Genomic DNA, 23,547 nt, shown 5'->3' with positions numbered 1-23,547 from the left:
GTAGCTGTACCTTGAGTTTTTAGTCTTAGTATTAAAACCTGTCCAAAGACATGGGAAAATGTTCATGTTTAATAGTAATCAAAAATATGCAAAGTAAAAAAAAAAATTTAGATCCTGTTTTTGACCATCAAATTAGGGGAAATTATAAAAAGCCATAACCTTAAAAATGGAGACATTGCAGTGAAACAGTTTTGTGCTTGCTACATAACCCTTTGAATAGCAAAGCAAAATTCATAAAGGTTTTCATGTAATATTGGCCTACCAGTCTGACTCCTGTAAATTTATCCTAAAGAAATAATTCAAAAAATGCAAAAAGCTACATAAATGAAGATGCCAACATTGAATGTTACAGCCAAAAAAAAAAAAAAAACCTGGAAACGTGTAAGCTTCCCATAAAAGGGAAATGTTTTGATAAATTCTAGCACATTAACGTGCTGAAACATTACTCAGTCATAAAACAGTTATAAAGACCGTAGAAATCTGGAAAAAGAATATGAAACTGTTCGCTAGCATTGCAAATGTTAAAAATATGCATGTTTGCCCTTTGGCAAGGAAATAATGTGCAAAAAAAAATTGAATCTTTAAGAATGAAATGATATACACCAAAATATTAACAACAGTTATCTCTGAATGAAAGGATTATGGATGATTTTTACATTCCTCTTTAATCTTCTCTATGTTTTCCAAAATTCCCGTTAAAAAAAAAAAACAAAAACCTCATGTTTTGCTTTGGGGGCAGAGTGTAGACTCTAGGAATAAGCTTCTTTTGCCTGGAAAAATAATTTATTCTGATGATTCATATTATGGGCTAGCATTCCCTTTAACAATATTATTTTTTACAATACAGTTAAGTATTATCTTTTTTTAAGTGAACGGATTAGACTTTGAGGAACTGACCAGTGGTTACCACATCTGTGGCTACCACCCTGGACTTTGTCTCACTCTTGGATTATGGTTGTTGTTAGTTGCCATCAAGTCGGCTCTAACACCTGGCAACATTCTGCATAACAAAATGAAAACTTGCCCAGACCTGTAATAGCTTCTAACTGATCTTCCATCTTCTACCCTTGTCCTCTACAGCCTCAGCTCAACGCTGCCACCAGAGTGGTCATTTGAACAAATATATTGGTAACCACTCTTCTGCTTAGCACCCTGGGTTCCAAGGCTTCCCCATTTTACCCAGAGTTCCAATGGCTAAAAAGCCCCACGGGACCTGTCTCTGACCGCTCTGCCCCTCCCTGTTGGCCATACTGGCCACCTTGCTTTCCTTCTAACACCATAGGTGAGCTCCCTCCTTAGGACATTTGTACCGGTGTTTCCTCTTCCAGGACACTCTGTCTCCCACACATCCACACAGCTAAATCCTTCATCTCCTTCACATCTTTACTCAAATGGTACTTTGTTGATGAGGTTTGCCTTTAGCATCCATTAAAAATCTCATTATGTACCTCCACCACCACCACACCGCCACCACCTCTACCCCCACGCACCATTCTCCACATCTCCCTCACCATGCTGTTTTTCTCATCCCCTTCTACTATACTCTATTAGTTATTATGTTCATTGTTTACTTTTTGTCTCCTCTCCTTAGAATGTAACCTCCGTAAGGGCGGGCAGAGATTGTGGGCCTGCTCTGCTCACCGATAGGCCTGGCATATGCCTGGCATATAGGTGCTTAATATTTGTGGGGTGAACTTGTTACAGGTTATTTGAACAAGATGAGAGCCTTCTGGGAACTCCATTAAGAAGGGTAAGAGTGAATTGAGGCCCAGGCCGGGTTTGGGAAAACTAACCAACCCTCTATAGAGTGTCAGAGTCTGGATCCACAGTCTTCAGGATATGGTATGCTTCAAAGTCGGGGTTGACACCCTAAGTATCTAAGAGCTGGATGCAGGCGGTGAGGATGGCAGACCATTTCCAGTCTGTACTTCCCAGTTTGGAGGACGGGAATCACCACCATTTTCCCAGGGTTTGTTGGCAGGTGGCTGGTCATTCTTGTTCACAGTAGCGGGAGCTAGAACAGACCCAGACTGTCTGTTGGTGGTGCCTACCAACCAGAGTAGATCCAGAACACTGTCAGACAGGGCAAATGTCAGAGATTCACTCATCTGGTTACAAAAAGGACAGAGGTCCTGCTGCACAGATCCCCTCATTGTAAAGAACAGGTGGGCATGAAAAGTACACAACTAGGAGCTTTGTTAATTAAGCCACAAGACTGTGGTTTTGTTTGTTCTCTCAAGAAGAAATACATTCCAAATCAGATGTTGGATTTGAATGAATAGAATGAAAGGAGGCAGAAGAGAGAGGTAAAGAGGAGGGGAGATATAGATAAACAATGTGTTACTTTACTGGAACAAAGAATTTCTTATTAAGTGTCCTTGGCCAGTAATCATTGCCTAGAGTTAGATGAGTAATTGATGTTAACTTAGACCTAAACATTAAGTGATATAGGGACCTTTTTGGTTGTACCTGTTAATTAAAGCAGTTAATAGCTTTTTGACACAGTGGCTGCAACAATGCGCTTAAGCATAACAACGATTGTGTGGATGGCACAGGACTGGGCAGTGTTTCCTTCTGTTGTACACGGGGTGGCTATTAGTCAGAACCAATTGGACAGCACCTAACAACAACAACAACAGCTTTGGGGTTCTCTGTACACTTTGTCCAAAAGCGTTCATATATCTCCTTCCTATGAATGCTGCCGCTGGTCAGTGTTTTTCCTCTGCCTGTCATGTGTTGGAAACCCTGGTGGCGTAGTGGTTAGGTGCTATGGCTTCTAATCAAAAGGTCAGCAGTTTGAATCCACCAGGCGCACCTTGGAAACTCTATGGGCAGTTCTACTCTATCCTGTAGGGTCACTATGAATCGGAACTGACTCGATGGCAACAGGTTTCATTTTTTTTCCAGTGTCATGTGTTTGTTTTGTTGTTGTCATGTTTATTTTTGCAGAAAGAAAGAGTTGGCACTATTGGTCACACTAAGTCCACTTGGGTAAACCTAACTTTGTCAAACTATCGTGCTTTTTTTTTTTCCTTGTAAGAAAATGGATTATACCTGAGCCCAGAACAACTAGATGGTGCCTGACTACTAACACCAGCAGCTCTGACAGGGATCACAGTAGAGACTCCCAGACAGAGTGGGAGAAAAATGTAGAACAAAATTCAAATTCACCAAAAAAAAGACCAGATTTACTGGTTTGACAGAGATTGGAGGAACCCCTGAGACTATGGCCCCCGGATACCCTTTTAACTCAGAACTGAAGTCCACCCTACAGCCAAAGATTAGACAAGTCTGTACAACAAACAATTACACATGTGAGGAATGTTCTTCTTAGTTCGATCATGTGTACGAGACCAAATGGGCAATAGCTGCCCAACAGCAAAGACAAGAAGGCATGAAGGGACAGGAGAAATGGACAGATGGAAACAGGGAAAGTGGAGTGGGGAAGGAAAGAGTGTTGACACGTTGTAGGGATTGCAACCAATGTCACAAAGCAATTTGTGTATGAATTGTTGAATGAGAAACTAATTTGCTCTGTAAACTTTCACCTGAAGCACATCTAAAAAAATAATAATAAAATGGATTATATATTCCAGAATCTGACCACACTCATGACAACGGCTCCCACCCTCGTCCAAGCCACCATCATCTCTCACCTGCACTACTATAATACCTCCAGTAGCTGGTCTTCCATCTGCTGCCCTAGCCCCCTACAGTCTACGCTCAACACAACAGGCAGAATGCTCCTTCAAACAGGACAGTTTCCATGAGGCTTTCTTCATTTTCTTCACTGGCAGCTGCCACATGAATTATTCAGCCTCTCGGGATAGGATTTAAATATATCCACAAATACTTGCAGAGATCTATTCTTCTGCATTGACTGTTCAGGACTGCTGCTTCCTGAACTGTTTGGACATAAAAGAATGTAGACGATTGTCAGAAAGGGCTTGTAGAAACTTCCCTAATCAGGAAAGGAAAATGTCACCAGTGTTGACAAAAAATAAAACGCCCACTTTTATTTTTATAATGTGACTTACTGTCTCGGGTGTTAGTCAATGAGTCACCAAAAGCCCGCTGTACTTTGCTAATTCCTGTGCCGTGGCCTCTGACCTTTCCTGCATGTCTGGGGGAGACTGGTTGGTTCTGGTTCAGGGTAAACCTCAATAGATTCCCAAGCTCTCAACTTTATTGTGGCGAGTTGCCTCAGTGGACTAAGAAAACAATTGTTCCTGCTTAATTCTCAGAATGACTTCCAAATGCGTCAAAGTTAAAAAAAAAAAAAAAAACTAGTTCTCTTTCCCATTTTGTTTAAAAGATGGGCAAGTAGACCCTCTCTCCATATAAAAGGCTCATCTAAAGTATACCTCCAGAAACCCTGGTGGCATAGTGGTTAAGTGATACGACTGCTAACCAAAGGGCTGGCAGTTCGAATCCGCCAGGCGGTCCTTGGAAACTCTATGGGGCAGTTCTACTCTGTCCTATAGGGTCGCTGTGAGTCGGAATCAACTTAACCGCACTGGGTCTGGTTTTGGTTTGGTCTTAAAGTATACCTACAACTACAGGAAACTGTGTGTTCTTTTACTCAGCTTCTTATAAATACTTTAGTAAGAGTAAACAGAAACCTTTTCTCCCCCCTGCAAAGTAGCTTTGACATTAAAACCAGGAACCCAACCTGTTGCCATCAAGGTGATTCTGAGTCATAGCGACCCTATGAGGGTAGACAGTAGGGTCGAACTGCCCCACAGGGTTTCCGAGGAGCGGCTGGTGGATTTGAACTGCTGACCTTTTTGGTTAGCAGCTGAGCTCTTAACCACGGCACCACCAGGGCTCCTATTTGACATTAGAAACCCATTGTAAATGGCAGACAGTTTAAAACTAAGCAAAAAGTTTAGTTTCTTGAATGGCTACTTCTGCAAAGAAGATAATCTGTCAGGAGTGTCTAGGGTTATACATTGGAATGGAATGCCCCAAGGCTTGTCTTTTCTTTTGTGACACATTTTATCTGGGAGGTCTGGGCCGCCTGCTGGCCCACAGTCCTGTTCACAGACGATCTCTTCATCAGGACTGCCCTGGGTTGACAGCTCTTGGCTGAGTCCCTAGGTACTCTCAGGGCAAGGACTGTTGTGTTAAAACCACCCGCTATCTGTTGATGTAAATTTTTTGGATTCTAAATGGTTAGTCACTTATTTCTCCTGCTGTTCCTTCTGCTGCCAGGACTAATTTACCTACTCGACTTTATCAGAAAGGTATACTGGAACAACCTGTCATGAAGCTTTGTCCCATACAAAATTCATAATCCTAATGAGCAATCTTCCTAGCGCCAGCCCTGGAAAAGGTAAGAAGAGTTTCCCTTATACTTCCACAAGGTGGTAAGGAGATACAGTAGCGATATATCTCATCCTCACTCTGGGGTCCTTCACAGATAAAGCTATAGCCACTGACTTCCAGTAGGCTTGGAGTTGAGGGTCCAGTGTGCTTCCACATTTTCTGGCCAACACTCTCTGTGGCCAGCAACTTGCTAAGATGCTAGTGCTTGTCATCAAGTGCGGCACAGGGTAAGCCCTCAATAACTTGGTTAAATGAATGACTTAGGTCTGTGAACACAAAATGGGTCAAGGCTGACCTACCCTGGGCCAGCAAGAGTAGTGTGCTGGGTCAGGCTTAGCCCATTAGGCCACAGTGCCTAGCTGGCAATGTCACCTACAGAGTCACCAAGAGCTCTGAAATTCTGGTAGATCTGCTCTTGCTGACCTCAAGATCAGAGTATTTGGAATGGTTTTTAGGACAAAAATTCCAGAGATGCCATACTGATAAGCTTGGTGTTATGAATATGAGCTGAAAGCAAGAGCTATGGGGCTTCTGCAGTTGGCACCTGAAGTGCCTGGGAAGGAGGGCTTGGTCCTAGCAGTGGAGCTGAAGATCACACTAACAAAACCCTCTGTCCACTAGCGTGGCAACCCAAGACTTAGGCTGAAATATAAGATGTACTTCTCCACTGACTCGGTTTCACACAAATCAGATTTTATTGTCAGTATCATCTTTTGTGAAAAAAAAAAAAAAGTTTATTAAGATAACTCAAACGTAGCTTTATTCACATATTCGAAAATATCATTTCTATGCTCCATGCCTTCCATTTTGTCTTTTTTCACCACCCCAAAATTTTAAGCTAAATAGTAGCAGCAGCAAACCCCTAGGTGTGGAAGATTCTAACTCCTTCAAGCCTACTCCATTGCACTGAAGTTTTCTGAGGCTTTCCTGCCTGGAAAAGGTGGGTGGGATTTTATTCTTACCACAGAGTGGGTGTCATTTTATGGCTCTTCCCCCAGTCTCCTAGATCAGAGGCAGTTAATGTGCTTGAATCCTAGGTGGGAGGCGAAATTCCTGTACTGTTAGTCCCTGGCTCAAGGCACCAGCCTGCCACCAGTCCCTTCTGCCAGGAACAGTAATTGGAAAAGGTGGCCAGTTGTGTGGGCCTGCCTGAGGCACCACAAGCCCCAGCTGACCTTTCCAACCAGAGGAGTGGCTGACCAAACCAGGATGAGCCTGAGAAATTCTGCAAAGCCTTCAGAAAGAACCTATTCTAGCGTGATTTGGATGGTGTGGGATACAGTAAAAGGCAATCCTTCTTCAGAGGACACAGTGCTGTTAATTTCCATTGCTAGGAAGTATCAATTTGCTAGAAGTTAACATTTCCAACCACATTCCTTATCTGTGTACAAAACGTACATGTTGCTGAGGTAGCCACATTTGTATGTTTCTAGAATACACGATTCCTACCTTCTCTGTGTACCTTCGAGGTGGTGGGTACATGTTGATACTCAGGGCTTTGTGATGGCTGTGCTCTAGGGAACAAGGCACCCAGAATGTCTGAGTGTTCCCTACTCTGAATGGTGATTTGGCCTTAAAGAGGATGCACGTGAGTTGTGGGAATCTTGCTGAACTCACGAATCAAGAGAACTTTGGCAAACTGTCCACATTCACCACTTCAGAGTTGGAAAAACAAGACTTCATGGTCTTCAAAGTAGCCACAGGATGTAGGGGTCACTTCATGCCAATCAGCTAGATGCTTGGGCACACAGGCTTTCAGCACAGGCACAGCAAAGTCACGCTAGACCGAGGCGCCCCCCTTCTTCCGAGAGCACTCAGAGGACGGGGGTACCACTGTTGCTGCTCCAAAGGAGACTCTGTGCTTGAAGTGGGTCAGACACTAGACCTGGGGGATAAAGGAATTGATCCACACCACAGACAAGCCAAGGGGGCCTTTAGTCGGCTGTGTACAGATCGTGGGCTTGAACATTTTAAAAACAAAACTTTCCACTAATGACAAAAGCAAACAGAATCAGTGACACCGGATTTTCTCTGTTGTGGAAGAATTCTGCACACAGAGTAGCTACCAGTAGTTGTAAACCCAGTCAGTCTCTATTCAAAAGTAGCTACAGGCTGATCCGTGCTTGTGGAAGCACTTTACTTTCCAGCTTCAGGGCTATTTTAGAAATTCTGATGTATCAAGGGAATTGTATTAGAGAAAGACCTGTTCTTCTCTCTGATGTCACCTGACACAAACAGCAACACCAAGGAGCCCAAACCACCTGAGCCCATTAAAGGGAGCTGTTTTCAAAGACAGAGTCAACCTCCCATTTCTTAAAGAAATACAAATAGACATTTCCTGAACCCTGGTTATTTACCAGACTAGAATCTTCTCTGGGAAGTTTTAATCCTGCATCAAATACAGAAAGGCAAACCATTGGCTTCAAGAGTAAAAATTCATTGTCAAGGCAAGCAGACGCTCCAGAAAGGACCATTATTTTAGAAAGATTCAAAACCCTGGAAAGGAGAAGACCTAGTAACAGCTGGTTCAGGAGTGGCCTTGGTAACCTGTCACTTCCCCAAGGATAGAGAGGCTTCCTAACACAGAGTATGTGCAAATCTCGCTGCTTCAAAGGAGATGCCGTGAAGACAAAGTCCCAAGGATCCCAGCTACACCAGGTTCACATGGCACTTGGAAGCAAGCTGCCTGGGCACCCAAGTATGCTCCTTGCTCAGACACCCAGGGCGCCAGCTGGGTGGCTGTGGACTTAGGGCCACTCCTCCCCATCTTCCTGTGAGATGCTGAGCACTGACTTGTGGGGGATTCTGCACTCTTGCAGAGATTTGGTGAGGTCAGAAAAGCTTCTCCTGGGCACCTCCATAGTTTTGATGCTGCAGCGTGGGTAGGTTGTCTTATTCTTCTGTTCAGCCACAGCAACTACGGTCTGTAAGTCATCTGTTGGCCGGAAATGGCGTATAAACCTTTGGCCAGACGGTGATCTGACAGCAAGCAGCAGCCGTGGCTCTTGGTCTGAAGGTTCCTCTAAGTTTCCAGTCCTGGAGGAGCCCTGCCTCTTGGTTTCGATGGTGACCTTTTCCTCTGGGGGACAGGCTCGAGCTCTGGAATCATCTTCGCCTGTCTTCATGGTGCGGGTCTCCTCTTGGTAATGAGCCTTAATGCTGCTCAGGTGCAGTGAGCTGACCGTTTTAGCTACTGTTTCCCCAGCCCTTTCCTCCAGGTTCTTTCTGTTGATGGAAGGAAGGACTGGGTATTTATTGAGTGACGAGGACGCCCCAATGGACACCTGCTGCAGCAGCTCGGGGATCTCATCAGGGGCTCCCTGATTTGGAGATTTGGGTGTGCAGGCCCCTGGTTTCCACGTGCTTGGTGACTCGCAGGGAATGGCTGGAGGCGGAGAAGAAGGCGTGTGGCTGGAGCATACCTCTGCGCCCTGGGATATGTGTAGACGTGGCCGTGTACGTCCCTTGGCGGACTTGGGCCTTATGACATGCATGTTTAGTGGCTCTGGCTGCCAAATGAAGGTGTCAGCTGCTGTGCCTACAGCACTTCTGCGCTCAGGTGGTGCGACGTTCACAGGGGCTTCTGTGGCCATTGCTTCTCAAGATCCCTGAGGAAGCAGGAAGAAACAGAGGACGCTAGGAGTTAAAAACTTCCTGGGGCTTCTGGATTCAAGCCATCCACTCCCCAAGTGCCCAGCCTAAGTCACCACTTACTGCCTTTACTCAAAAGAGTGCCAGCAACCCTGCTAAGTTGCCAAACAGAGAAATGGGGCCCAGCTTCCTTGGAGAGCTGAGAAGAGTGGATGGACACGCCTCCCCTGCACTCCTGCTGAGAGCACTTCCTCACCAAGGGACACAGTCTACTCTGCTCCCTTATTCTCTGTAGGAGAGCCACCTCTCTGACCCCGCTTTCACTTTCTCCCGCAATTCCTACTCATTACTGTTTCCAAGGAACCCCTGCTTTGCCCCTACTTCACAGTACCTCAGCCTTGCTACGTGACTCTGCACAGGTCACTTAGTGTACAGCCCTCCACTGCCCTAACTTTGTCATCCTTCTTGAGGGCCAACACTTGGCACCTCTCCCAGCACTTCTCAGATTCTCTTGTGGTTGGCAGTGTACACTGATATCTTCCCAGCTACCTTGTGAATACCCCGAAGGCCTATGTATTTGGACCCTCCCACAGGGGATGATCAGGCATCCCTTGGTGGCTCAAAAGGTTAACACATTTGGCTGCTAACTGAAAGGCTGGAGGTTCACGTCCACCCCGAGGCACCTTGGAAGAAAGTCCTGGTAATCTAAAAAAAAAAAAAAATTTTTTTTTTTTTTAATTTTTGAAAAATCAGCCACTGAAAACCTATGGAGCATGTAATCTAGCACACATGGGGTAGCCACGAGTTGGAATCAACTCAGGGCAACTGTTCTTGTTGTGGTTTTTAATAGGGAGTGCGCCGGTGTGCTAGTTCAATCAAACAGACTCAACTGTACTGAAGCATGGTGGGAGACGTGAGCATTTCTCTGGGCAGGCCAGGAATTGACAAATTTGTCACCTCCTCTTTCATCACCATCTTGGTGGCCCCTTCTCTAATACCATTACCACCACCACCTCCACTCTGTCCCTGGTGACATCCTTCCCAGAACCCTGCAAAAGGTTTTCTGGGCTCCCTGCCTCCTTCTGCATCTTGGCTACCACTGAGACTGCTGCCTCCTCTGCCCACACACTGACCAGGTCTCTCCCAGACTTCTAAAGACCTTCCAGACTCATGGTCCCCAGAAAGCAGCACCTCTGGGTGGCAAAGGACACAGGAGTGGGTGTCACAAGGCTTGGGTTCTATTTTCAGCTGTTACTAGCTAGCTGTGTGACCACGGTGCAGTCACTCCACCTTTCTGAGCTATGTGACCTTGAGAACATTACTTAGATGCCTCTGAACACCAGTCTCTATCTGTGAAATGAGGTCAGTAATAGAGGTGATGGAGCTAAGGCAGTAAGCTCCAGACTTTAGCACAGAGCAGGGGCTTAATTAAATGTTACGTTTTTGGTTTTGTTTGTTTTCAGTACTTTCTATTATCCTAGGTCCAAACACTTTACTTGTTGTTTCAGTGCTTCTCCCAAGGTGTCCTTGGTGGCTCTACTCCTAGTCAGTTCTAATCACCTGGGTGATTCATGCTACACATTTGCCCTGCCCACTGCACAGAAATGCCGTAAGGCTGATTTCAATTTCATACTGCCTATGAAATTGCCTTAAAAATGCAAAATAAATGCCTGAGGTTATCATCACTTCCCTTCTGATTCTCCACTTTCCTCTTACAAACCAAAATCAAACCCATTGCCATCAAGACGACTCCAACTCATAGCGACCCTGTAGGACAAAGCAGAACTGCCCCATAGGGTTTCCGAGGCTGTGAATCTTTACAGAAGGAGATTGCCACATCTTTCTCCCTCCGAGAGGCTGGTAGTTTTGAACGGCTGAACTTTCGGTTAGCAGCCAAGTGCTTAACGGGGTTTTTTCCCCCCTCTTATTAAAAAAAAAAAATTATACTTACCTCAAATTCACATACTCTGAGCTACGTCCACGACACAATCCTGAACAACGTGATGCAACTACCTTACGTTTTACAGACTAACGTTACCATTAGGTGCCTGTAACGTGCGTGCTACCATAATTGCCTACTTTTAGGGAGTATCTTCTTTCTTCTCACTAAAAACACGATCAAACAAAACACAAAATTCAACTATATATCCTCGAAGTCCTAGTCAGTTCAAAATCTTAGAGGAAGCTATCCTCTCTTTCATATTTTAAAAGGCCTCTGTGCTTTTCTCCTTAAGTGCTCAGCTACTAACTGAAAGGTTGGTGGTTCAGATCCACCCAGAGGTGCCTCAAAAGAAAGGCCTGGCTATCTACTTCTGAAAGATCACAGCCATTGAAAACACTGTGGAGTGCAGTTCCACTCTGACACACAGGGTCACCGTGAATCAGAATCAACTCAGCGGCAACTGGTTTGGTTTTTATGTTTTTCTTCATCCTACTCACAGATTGAGCCTTTCCGCACTCCCATTTTCCACTTAGTCTTTCACACCCAGTCTGGCTGCTGGGAGTTCAGGAGGCTTCTCCATGGCGAAGTCTTGGCGTCAAAAACGCCTGCCTTTCTTTCTCCTTCTTAATCTATTTTCTGACCAACTGTGAAGAATGTGTTTTTTTTCCCCCTTTAATTTGAGTTGAGTTCTAAAGTCTTTCACTTTTAATTAAGCAGCTCCGTACTTTAATTCAGGATGGCACACGAAGGTCAGAACTGCCCAACTGTTCTGCCACAGATGAGCTCAGCTGGTAAACCGACTCCTCCTTGCCACCCCCCTGGGCCCCCTTGGGTAATGGCTATTAATTTGCCACAGCTTCTCCAGAATGATCACAGGCTTGGCTTCCAACACCCACACATGCCTTGGGAAGGTTTAACTGTCAGTAAGTTTGGTAACTTAGAAACCTCTTCCTTAACAACTTTGATGAGGGAAGTCATCTGTTCTCACCAGCTCTCTGCTGGCTTATTTTTAACACTAAAACTTAAGTATGTACATGCACTTTCTATACCTTTTGGTGCTATATAATTATCCATGTTCAGGGGGTGTCACAGTCAAGACACCCTGGCCATAAGATAACATGACTGTGAGCTTTCTCAGAGAAAAACCTCAATTATGACTAATTCCTATAAGCCCACTCATGGTTATTTAGAGACTAACACCTCCTTCAGGTAAAACCGTTACATCAAACCTGCTTTCGTAACCCGCTGCCTCCTTCTGAGTGCAGGGACCATCTGTTACACGGAGGGAACACCAACTCTTCCTAGCATCCATCCCAAGGGTAGGGGACGTCGGGGAGACAGGTGTTTGGGGATCTGGGCCAACTGTGCCTTTACATTCACACCTTGGGTCCCGCGCTCTGCATACCTGTCCACCTCCCTCGGTCCAGGAAGGCTTCTGCACAGCCATCATGATCTCTGCTCAGCTCCTTTCACCACCCCCAAGGCCTGGCAGGCTCTCAAGGACAAAGTGATTTGAGGAGAGCTAAGCACAACACTCCAGCAAGCTCCCAGCTGAATAGGCAAGTGGCCTGTTTACTTAAACACAATAGCAGCTCCCCAGAGGCCTGCTAGGAGTCAGGAAACAAACATGGATCACCATTTCCAAGAAGGTGCCAAAAAGGCAACTCAAGATTAATGGACAGGTCAACTGGAATGAGGGAAAACTTCATGGGAGATGCTAAAACAAGATCCCTGCTTTCCAAAGGTGCCCACTCCCCACCATAGGGTCAGACCATCCTATTTCCGTGGCAACCCAAATCTAAAAAGCTACAGTAAATGCAATAAAATATAACCACCTACATACCTGCTTGGTATTTACCAAGAATGCATACATTGAATTGGTCTTTTTCAAAAAAATGTTTATCGTTAATACTATTGCCAGCCAACCCCTCCCCCCGACCTTGTGAGGCTTTCAGGAGGAAAACGCTTAGGAGAACTAACAGGAGGGGGTAGTTGGCCTGAGAATGAGAAAACTTTGGTACCATTCCCAGTCCTACCCTGGACTAATGATTAGAAAACGCTGTCCTCTGCAGAGTGCCACGTTTTAAAGGGGGAGTGGAGAAACTGGACCACAAGGCACCAAGTGATCCAAGTTTGGATAGGGCATTGAGGAGGATTCCAGCGGCAGAGGAGGGGAGGGGGTGGAGGATGGCTCAATTGTTTCCAAGTACCAGGCAGCGCTAGAAGGAAACAAGCTTTAGTAGCAGAACGAGGGACGTGGGGGAGGGGTAAGAAAATGCGTCTAGAAAGTGAGGGTTGACTTGGGTGAAAGGGCGCAGGTCTGGGGGAGGCTCAGATCTGGTGCCCATCTCCGTGTGACTGGGCCGTCCTTTTCTCTCTCTGGGTCTCAGTGTCCCTGTCTGTACACCCAGCCAGAAGGGGATGGCCCAGCGGTTCCCTAAGCCCATAGGCTTCTGCAGAGCCTGGCAGTTTTCCTGTTTCGGTAACGGTGAGCTCTGGCCCCTGGGGATGAGTGACCTCTCTCAAGGTCTCTCTCCTGTCTCCTGGGGTTCGCCCGTCCGGGCTGGGTCTGGGGAGGCCCGCCTGGACGACATGTCCGAGACCTCGGGGACCGGCCTCTCCAGGCCCCTTCCAGACCGGGTGAGAGGCCAGGGCAGGCCAGTGGGGTTGGACAGCCCGGCCGCGCTCACCTTGCCTCTCGGCTCCATCCGCCGCCTTCGCCCGGCTCCTGGCTCAGGCCATCTGGTAAACAGCCCCGGTCTCCGGGGCAACCGCACCGGGAGGGGGCCACGTGCTTCCGGTCTGGGTCTGACAGGAACAGGCCTGGCTGGGGTGGGGTGGGGTGGGGTGGGGTGGGGTGGGGGGAACCTGGGGCGCAAGAGTCCAGAGCCGAGGCCTAGAGCCTGAGGCAGTCAGGGCCAGCCTCTGGGAGTGGTCCTGCCCGGTGCTAAATATCCTGCCCGGTGGGGGCAGGTAAAAAGCCCCTAGCCCAGACTCTCACTTGCCTTCTCTCCTTTCCCTCACTCTGTCTCATCTTCCTGGGGGAATGGAAGTTTCCCCACCGGGAAGGAGAGCACTGGCCTAGGAGAGCAGAACGCCTGGGCCCCAGTCCCACCTGCTTTAGGTTTTTTCACCCATTCAGTGTCCCCGGCTTTCAGTAAGGCTGTGGAACTGATTGAGTCCTGGGAACCCTGGAATACGGGCAACTGCATTTAGGGTATCTGCTTGGGTTCAGAAGCAGGTCAACTTGGCTGCCTTCTCTCACCTTAGTACAACCTTTCAACACTGGGCTGTCCTGTTCCTTGACTTCCTTGTTTCCTCATGGGCCTCCCACTTGAAGGCCACATCCTGACACTGTTGTCCACTACCTCAGCACCTGCTCTGACCATTTTTGTCTCACTACAACCTCTTAAGCGTCCAGCAACTTAAGTCATCTCCACCACATTTGTTTTTCATCTTTGGGACTTTCATCCTATTGACTTCTGCCCTCTCCATGTCTGTCAACCCAGTTCTTCCCTACCCTTCTCAGAGCCCATGGCCCATTACCTTGGCCTCTCTGTGGCCTGAATCCTCCATGGCCTTGCCCTGCTGTCTTTTCATCCCTCCAGTCTAATAAGGCCCAGCCCAAATGAGTCCACCCATCTGCCTTGTCTGCCAACACTCAGGTACTGAAGAAAAGATCAACCAGACACGCACCATAGCGTAATGGAAATGTGTGGCCTCCAACCTCAGTTGGACCCTCAGCCCTACACAGCAATCGTTCCATCTTCCCCATCTCAGTTCTCTCTCCTTACAGTTGCTATTTCTAAACCTGGTTCTCCTTCCGGAAGCCTTCCACCCCTCCCCTCCCTCCTTCCTCTCAGAAGATAACCTTACCTCCCGCTTCAGAGAGAAAATAGAAGCCATCATATGGAAACTTTCTCAGCTTTCTGCCATCAGACCTACAAACTTGTCTGCCTTCACCTCCTTGCTTTCACCCCTCCTGTTCTAATGGTAGGGGGACCCATCCTCTGACTCTACCCAAAATTAACTGCTTCTCCCGTTCTCTCCCACATGGCCACACATATACACACCCTCACTATGCCCCCGGTCTGCTCCTGCTGTTCCCTCTGCCTGGAAGATTCTTCTCCACATTCCCCAAATCCTCCCTACCTTCACTTGCCTAATTCTCATTCACCCTTCCTGTCCCGACTTAAATGGAAGAAGCCTTTCTTCCAAAATGGAATTAAGATGGCTTCAAAAGAAGTCCTAACTGGGCTACTGTCTGCCAGGCACTGTTCTAGATGCTTGGAATGCCCAGATGAATAATTTAGTGACTGTGTGATTAGAAGATAATATTAGTAGACATTCAGGGTCCATATTATCAGAGAAAAGAATCAAGATTGATTACCTAGCATTGCGATAAAATATTTGCCATCTGGTCTGTCCTGGACACAGGGTCTTGGACAAGTCGAGCACAACTTAGACCCTGCCTTCAAGAAGTTCGCAATTTGGTTGAGAAGACACATTACACACTGACAAGAAGTTACCAAACAGATTATTTTCATTAGAATTTGAGCCAAGAATGGAGGAGCAGGCACAGGCTGGATGTGGTAATCTGCCAAGTGATTAGCATAGACAGAAAGTTCTTTGGGGGCTGGGAAGGAGGGCGTCAGCTCAGCGGTGGTATTTCTGCCCATTGCAGAAAAGGAGCTCCTGACCTGTGGGAGCTGCTGGTGAGGACTGGGCTGGGCAGACCTCCTGTTAGGGTTACCCCATCTCCCACCCACCCTGGACACCCACAGATACAGCTGAGGCTCCAGGAGGGTGCAGGAGATGGTGGTCTCAGGAGCTGATGGTTTTGCCGTTCAGTGCCGGTGGCTTGTGTCTTATAAATGATTCTGTTAGAAATAGCTAAGCAATACACTGCAGCCCTTCATCGCCCACCCAAAAAAGATTAAAGTAGATTCCTCATCAGCTATTTTAATATCACCTAAGAAGTACGCGCTCCTTTGAAAAATCAAATTGGCTTCTCATCCTCTTTGTGTGTGTGTGTGTGTGTGTGATGATTATCCCTATGGCGGTGTATGCCTTTTGCTCCCCAGTGTCATCTCATGCACAGCCCCAGGGTAAGGCCATAGAGAAGGAGAGGAAACTGGCCGGTGAATTGCTGTACCCACCTGCTCTTTAAAGAGAGACTGGACTTTGCTCCCTGTCTCCTGTCCATGCTGATCCTTCAAGACCCGTTTTCAAAGACACTTCCTCATAAAGACCTTTCCTGACACCCGGCCACACCACCTCATGTGCTGCCTCTTTTGGTTCCATGAATCATGCCTGAGATAACACTGTACCTGCTCCCTCCAGCAGCTTCTTTAAGAAATTTTCACAAGTGGCCTCCACTGGCCTCTTTTGCCTTTGAAAACCACTAAACATCATGTCCTCCTAGCTAATGAATGGCAGAGAAGTTTTAGAACGAAAGTCCAGCTGATTCCAAAGATCATCCTGATCCCAGCCCCCCCCCACTGAGGCTCCCCGTGGCACATTATCTATACCCTCCTATTGTACTGGTCACACGGATTGCCTCTGGAGTCAAGGCGTGAGTTTGAATCCTGACTCCACCACTTGCTAGCTGAGGACCTTAAGCAACTGTCATAACTCCTCTGGACCTGAATTTCCACATCTATGGAATTGGGGATGATAAAAATAGACCCGTTGAGAGGATAAAATGAGATAATACAAGTAAAGGTCTTAGAACAGTGCCTGGCACATGGTAAGTGCTTGCTGAGGGTTAGTGAATATTTATGATATTGTTTGCACCCTACTGTGTACCTCTTCTTTAGGAGGTCACAAGCTCCTTGAGGGCAGGGCCTTGCCTTGCCCGTTTTTGGAACCTGTGTTCAGTAAAGGAGAATTAAATTAATGATGATGGCTATGGTGATTGCACAGCTGGCTTTCCTACTGAGAGATCCAGCAAGCTGCCAGTTGGCATTCCCTGAGGATATCTGCCTAGTGGCCTGAATGACCTCCCCTAGGACTGGGCCAAAGACAAGACCCAAAACCCAGTGCCGTCGAGTCGATTCCGACTCATAGCGACCCTATAGAACAGACAAGAGCTCCGATTTTTCAGCATCTTGTCCTTGAAGAGTTTTTGGCCCCATTTTCAAACTGTTGTTGTTGTTGTTAGCTGTGGTTGAGTCAGCCAGTCTCCAACCCACGGTGACCTCATTCTCAACAGAACAAAATGTTCCCCGGTCCTGCAGCATCCTCATGGTCAGTTGTGAATTGGACCGTTGTGATCCTTAAAGTTTTTATTGGCTGATTTTCAGAAGTAGATTGCCAGGCCTTTCTTTCTGTCTGTCTGGCAGCTCCACTGCAATCTGTTCGGCATCACAGCAACATGTAAGCCACAGGTGGTAGCGGCACATGAGGTGCATTGGGTCTCCTGCATGGAAGGCGAGAATTCTACCATTGATCCGCCAATGCCTCATATAATTTTGAACTAGTGCCATCTAAATTTCAGAGTCTGTACCCAGTGTCCTGCTCTGTCTGTCCTTGACACCATTAGACATGTCAGTTGAGGTCATGAATAACCTTTAAGCAAAAGGTGACTGGATGGATACCCTGGTAGAGAGGCCAAGAGGATGACACAGTTAGTCATATCTTGTGGTGAATCAGCTTCCTGAGGGGACCTACAAGACGGAAACTTCCAAATAATGAAAACATACTCCTTTAAGTGCTGTAGCTTTTTATTATTTTTTCCATTTTACTGGAAACCTTTCAAAAACATATTGCCTACTCCTCAGTCTTCTTAAGCAAAGGTTTCAAACATGGTAACTTGCCTTGGTTACTGTTGACCAAATGCTTTTACCTTCAGGAGCTTGAATTTTGCAGGCAACCATAGGAGGCCAAGATCATTGTCTCCTTCTCCCGGGTGAGGAGGTTAAAGTCCCAGGTGATTAAATCTCTCTGCCAGAAAGTAGTGGAGCCCTGCTGCAACTCACTTCTCTGACATAGAACCCTGAGTTCTCTTGTACAATGTAACCTTTTTTTGGAGACTCAAAGTGAATAATTGTGCTACAGGTGCAATACTGTCCATGTGGGTAGAGCCACTTGCCCCTACACTCAATGGCTCCAGGTCCCGAAGTTTTACTGGTTATCATTTTAATCACTCCACCCTTGCCTTCCTGCCAGTAGCAGCCACTCTAACACCATTCCTGTTCAACTCCTGAGTCTGAGGAAAAGAGGCTTGTGGGAATTGTGTCTAAAATAAGAGCATAGTGGCATCTCCTTAGCTGCCGAGGTCATTTTTGGTTTTGTTTTCTCTCTTTCTTGTATTGGTACAGCCCTTGGATCAATGACCCACAGGTCAGCAGGATACCTACTGAGGGATTAGGAGTGCTGGCAGACACATCTGGGGTTAAATCCTGGATCTGCCAATTTGCAGAGCAAATTACCCAACACCTCCAAGTCTCAATTTTCTCACTGATACACGGGGATTAATAGTAGATGCTTCACTGGGGGCATTCAAAGAGGATTCAAGGAGATAATACACATAGCATGTTTAGCCTGATGCTGGCATTCAGTAGGTTGTAGTTACCACTTTTCTTTCTTGAACTTGAAGTGTGATAAGACTCTGACCATTCATTCATTTATTCCTCAAATATATATTTACTGCCATCTCTCTGTGTCTAGTTTCCTTATCTGCAAGATGAGGATAATAACAGTACTGCTCTAGTTGCAGGATGTGAGGATTAAAAGAGTACATATAGGTACAATGCTCAGACCTGTGCAGGGTATAAAAAAGGCACCCTATAAATGCCACCCATCATCATCATTATTACTAATTTGTACCAGGCAAGGTGCTAGGTCGGCGCTAGGGAAAAAGAGGTGAACAGAGTAGACGTGACCCTGTCCTTATGGAGCCTGTAGACTCTTTCCTTGTTATTTTCTCTATAGGGGGAAGAGCCCACCAGTGTTTCATCACTGTCTATAGAAGATGAATTGATGGGTCTGGCAGATGAACCAGAGGGTGGCTCTTATGGTCCCCCGGTTTGCTGGCTGCTGCTTTTGAGTCTGGCGTGGGAGCACATACATGCTCCCCTACCATGTTCTTGCCCCTCGTCGAGTCCCTGGCCTTCTGGCCCTGTGCTTTTGGCTTTCTTTCAGCACTGTCCAAAAAAAAAAATTTTTTTTTTTTTTTTTGCATCCCCAAATAATTGGTCAAATGAAGAGAACCACACCTGTCTTGCCTGCTTCACAGTTATAAAGGCCAGTGTCTGTGAGATGTTCTGTAACCTTCAAAATGCCATATGGACCAGAGGTTGAGGCAGGGCGACTGGGAGGTGGAAAGAGCTCTGCATTTGGAGTTAGGGACCAGAGTTTACGTCCTGCCACTTAGCAGCTGTGTGGATATTTTTTGGGTCACTTCTCCTCTTAGAGCCCGGGTTTCCTCATCCATAAAACGGAAAAGCTATCCTGGTTGAGTTGTAGTGAAGATTCAGTGAGGTCTTACAGCACCTTCTTTGGGAAGTTTTCTGAGACCTTCCCAGGAAAACACACTGTTTGTTTCTCGGAGCTCACAGGTGTTTACTTACATAGCCACTACAGCAATGCTCACTGCCCCACATGGTCTCAGGTAGGGCTTCCTAGACCCAGGTTCCAAAATGGAGAAGTGCATTCTGGAAGGTTCCTAGGAGTTACACCTGTCAGGAAATGAGCACAGCAGGAATGGGCAGGGGAGAAGTCAGCACATAAGGCAGGTATGCCTGAGGCCTCAGCCTGTCCTCCAGGGAGTGTTGGAGCGGGGTGGCCTTTCAGCTCTGTCGTGAAGTAGACAACGGGGTCGGCCACTTAAATCATAGTCTCAGCCAGGCATTGGCCAGGGACTGCACCCTCTTCCCCCAGCCAGCAGGGGTCATGACCCAGGGTAGGGCAAGGCAGTCCCTGCAGCAGGAGCAATTCCCAGTGCGAAAGGGTGGAGCGATCAGATCAGCTGCAGCGAAGATCCCAGCTCTGAAGAAGCTATTTGCCAGAGAGTGTGCTGAGTATGAAAGAAACACTGGAGACCCACACATAGAACTTTGTCTTCATGGGAGTTTTCGTCTCTATTTTAGTATTTACCCATTTGGTTTCTCCAGCTGGCTCAGAAGCCCACCCTGGGTCAGAATCTTGTCTCATTATTAAAAAAAAAAAAAAAATTGCCATCGAGTCCATTCCGACTCATAGTGACCCTATAGGACAGAGTAGAACTGCCCCATGGAGTTTCCAAGGCTGTAAATCTTTATGGAAGCAAACTGCCACATCTTTCTCCCACAGAGTGGGTGGTAGGTTTGAAGTGCTGACCTTTCAGTTAGCAGCCGTGCATTTAACCGCTGCGTCACCAGGGCTCCTCTTGTCTTGTTAGAAGAGCACATGGTTGATGCTTCATAAGAGCCTATCCAATTTCATTACCAGCGAAGCACTCAGCCACCACCTGTCTGTCAATTTATTGTACTGGGTGGCTTGCATGTTGTTGTGATGCTGAAAGTACGCCAATGGTATTTTAAATATCAGCAGGGTCACCCATGGTGGACTGCTTTCAGCAGAGCTTCCAGACTAAGACTAGGAAGAAAGGCTTGGTGACCTACTTCTGAGAATCAGCCAATGGAAACTCAATGGATCACAACAGAACATTGTCTGTCTCACTTGCCAAGGACAGCACGAAGGCTCAATTGCTGGAGGAGAGCATAATGTTTGGTGAAGAAGAGGGCCAGAGGGGGAGAAGGAGACCCTCAGTGAGGTGAATGGGCAGGATAGCCACAACAATGGACTTGAGCACGTCAGCGCTAATGAGGATGATGCAGGACTGGGCAATGTTTCTTTCTGTCGTACACACAGTTGCCATGAGTCGTAGTCAACTCAACAGCAGTTGTCTGTCTATCTGTAAAGCACCAAGGTCCCTTTCTTGGTCTCTGCAAAGAGTCATCTCCTACTCATTCGAAAGACGTGAGCCGGTTCTTCCTGGAGTAAACCTGCACACGATTACTTTTTCAGACTCAAAAGAGAAAAAGGAAGCAAAACCTGTAGAGATGGCACCTAATTAAAACACACCCTGTGCAGCCTTTGAAATAAAGTTTGGCTGGGATCAGGCCTGGTAAGGGCCCAGCCTCACAGCATCCACCAGCATTTTGCCCAAGGGGGAGAAAATCGTCAGGGTGCCTGATTAACTCTCTCGGGCTCAGCAGCAGGATGCTCATTTTGAAGCTTCCCTGGGAAACTCGGCCACACAGTGTAAATCTAGCTAAAGTTCCACACTTGCCAAGTCTTGTAGGCCCAATAGAGCTGTTGTTCACATGGCAAGTCCTGCCGTTATCAGATTTAGGCTGACTTAATATGGGAACCCAGAAAGACCACTTGTATTGAAAGTAGGCTGTTGGCTGGTCGGAAACCCTGGTGGCGTAGTGGTTAAGAGCTATGGCTGCTAACCAAAAGGTGGGCAGTTCAAAACCATCACCTGCTCCTTGGAAACCCTACGGGGCAGTTCTACTCTGTCCTATAGGGTTGCTATGAGTTGGGATCGACTCAATGGCAACGGGGTTGGTTTTTTTGTTTTGGTTGACCGGTCATGCAGATAGTCCACATCAGGGACACCGAGCCTATGTTCTTCTCTGTTGTCCTGCTGGAAATGTGCATGATGTTGATATCATCATTGCTAATAGTAGTAAGAATGGTGTATTTACTGCTAGGAGTAACCCTGGGTCATGCAAACGGTTAACATGCTCAACTGCTAACCAAAAGGTTGGAGGTTCCAGTGCACCCAGAGGCACCTCAGAAGAAAGGCCTGGTGATCTCCTTCTGAAAAAATCAGCCATTGAAAACTCTACAGAGCATAGTTCTATCTGGGCACAAATGGGATCGCCTCGAGTTGGAATCCTCTATGACAACTAGCAACAGCATTTACAGCTATGGCGTCTTATAGTACAAAGTGGTTTCACTTCCATTGTTTCATTATTTCATGTGGTCCTCAAAACAAGCCTGTGAAGTAGGCGTGAAGTATGTGAAGTGTGAGTGCAAGGAAGTTATTTGATCTCTCTGAGTCTTAGGTTCCCCATCTTCAAAATGTTAATGGGATCTTCCTCTTAAGCTGTTGCAAGAACTAAATAGTTTAATACCTGTGATGCACTTAAAAAAAGAACACTGCCCAACCTTTAGTAATCTCTTAATAAACACTAGAGCCCTGGTAGCACAGTGGTTAAGAGCTTGGCTGCTAACCAAAAGTTCTGCAGTTCAAATCCAGCAGCTGCTCCTTGGAAACCCTGTGGGGTAGTTCTACTCCGTCCTATAGGGTTGCTATGAGTTGGTTTGGTTTTGGTTTTTTGGTTTAAAAATATTAGAGATTATTGATAGGCATTTTTAGTGTCACTTTACAGGAGAGGCCACCGAGATTCAGAGGGACTAAGGTTATGAACGTGAAGCACTGATGATTCAATGGTAGAATTCTAGCCCCCCGTGCAGGAGACCCTGGTTTGATTCCTGGCCGATGTGCCTTGTATGCGGCCACCACCTGTCTGTCCGTGGAGGGTTGAGTATTGTGACGGTGCTGAACAGGTTTCAGTGGAGATTACAGACTTAAGATGGAGCAGGAAGAAAGGCCTGGCAATCCACTCCCAAAAATCAGCTAACGAAAACCCTATGGATCAGAACACCCCAGTGTGCAACTGATCATGTTGATGGCACAGTACCAGGCAGCATTTGTTTTCCATTGTGCTTGGGATCGCCATGAGTTGGGGGTTGACCCCATGGCAGCTAACAACAACAAGTTTATGAATAAGATACTTGGATGTTAAGGAGAAAAAACACTGTGGGATTACGATGCAAATGAGGCTAGACTTCTCTGAGCTGGATTTCCATGGCAAACAATATATATGCCCTTTATACTCAGGAGCAGAGGGAATGCCACTTCTCAAAAGAAAAAAAGAAGATGTAAGAATTTTGTTGCCAAGGCGGGGGGGGCGGGGAACCCTTGCACTTTTCAGGTAAATTAACCGTTCTTATTTTTATATTTCGGTCTAAATACCAGAAACGGTATCATATTCAGAGATGTTTAGGTTTGAAAAGATCTCTTTGTACTGAGGGCTTTTGAAGGTCTACACTGTGGTCATTTTGGTCATTTCCTTCACTTAGCAGGAGTTCAACTGGCTGAACCCTCTTGCCCAGGCCAAGGTGTGACCGTGGCGCCTCAGACCCTCTGGTCTCCTCGGGAATGAAGGTCATCGCCGTTCTCGTTGTCTTTGTCTCCTGCTGTAAGTAGTAAGCCAGCTGGAGAGCCAGGGCCTTGTCCTTTTCTGTGTCATCCCAGAGGCATTGGATGAGGGGAAATCATGAGTCACCCACAAGAAAACAGGAGAAGAGCTTGCTCCCACCAAATTTCTCATACTTCTGTTTCTTCTATAAAATGGGCTGATCCTAGAGTCAGGATCTCATAAAACTTCCAGGAGATCAAAGATTGTTAAGCATTTACTGAGAAAGAGGGAGTTTGACTACTGTTTTATCACCCTTCCCTTGCCCTATGCCTGGGGTCTTTTTTCCTTTGGCTAGCTGCTTTTATTTAAAGCCATGTGGATTCCGGAACAGAAATGTAGACATACCCCTGTCTAATTTAGGAACGATTAATTCTTACCAGAAAGACAGTCTGTGTTGACTTACGGAATAATTAGTCGTCGTAAGTC

General features: G+C 46.6%; 2 protein-coding genes across 8 annotated transcripts in view; one reads left to right on the top strand and one right to left on the bottom strand.

Annotated features, from left to right (window-relative positions):
* Positions 1 to 5,807: 5,807 nt before the first annotated feature.
* UBXN10 (UBX domain protein 10) lies at positions 5,808 to 13,696 on the bottom strand. 2 transcript variants are annotated; one of them, XM_049878132.1, is made up of 2 exons: positions 12,267 to 13,696; positions 5,808 to 8,936 (listed from the first exon to the last, which is right to left on the bottom strand). In XM_049878132.1, exon 2 carries the CDS (start codon positions 8,919 to 8,921, stop codon positions 8,076 to 8,078), a length of 846 nt encoding a protein of 281 aa, XP_049734089.1. In that variant the 5' UTR covers positions 8,922 to 8,936; positions 12,267 to 13,696; the 3' UTR covers positions 5,808 to 8,075. The 2 variants fall into 2 exon arrangements, with proteins under 2 accessions (XP_049734089.1, XP_049734088.1); XM_049878131.1 differs by having other exon boundaries at positions 13,552 to 13,696.
* Positions 13,211 to 23,547, top strand: part of PLA2G2C (phospholipase A2 group IIC) — a 23,991-nt gene continuing 13,654 nt past the window's right edge. Inside the window, exons 1-2 of one of the 6 annotated variants that reach the window (XM_049878139.1) lie at positions 13,211 to 13,349; positions 23,006 to 23,121. In XM_049878139.1, coding sequence (XP_049734096.1) covers positions 23,082 to 23,121 — 40 coding nt within the window. In that variant the 5' untranslated portion in view covers positions 13,211 to 13,349; positions 23,006 to 23,081. The other 5 variants (XM_049878140.1, XM_049878136.1, XM_049878138.1 and 2 more) reach the window with 5 other exon arrangements.

This window comes from Elephas maximus, chromosome 3, assembly GCF_024166365.1.
Source record: "Elephas maximus indicus isolate mEleMax1 chromosome 3, mEleMax1 primary haplotype, whole genome shotgun sequence".
Taxonomy (NCBI): Eukaryota; Metazoa; Chordata; class Mammalia; order Proboscidea; family Elephantidae; genus Elephas; species Elephas maximus.
Note: the sequence above shows the minus strand (reverse complement) of the source record. Positions and strands in the feature narration are given on the sequence as shown.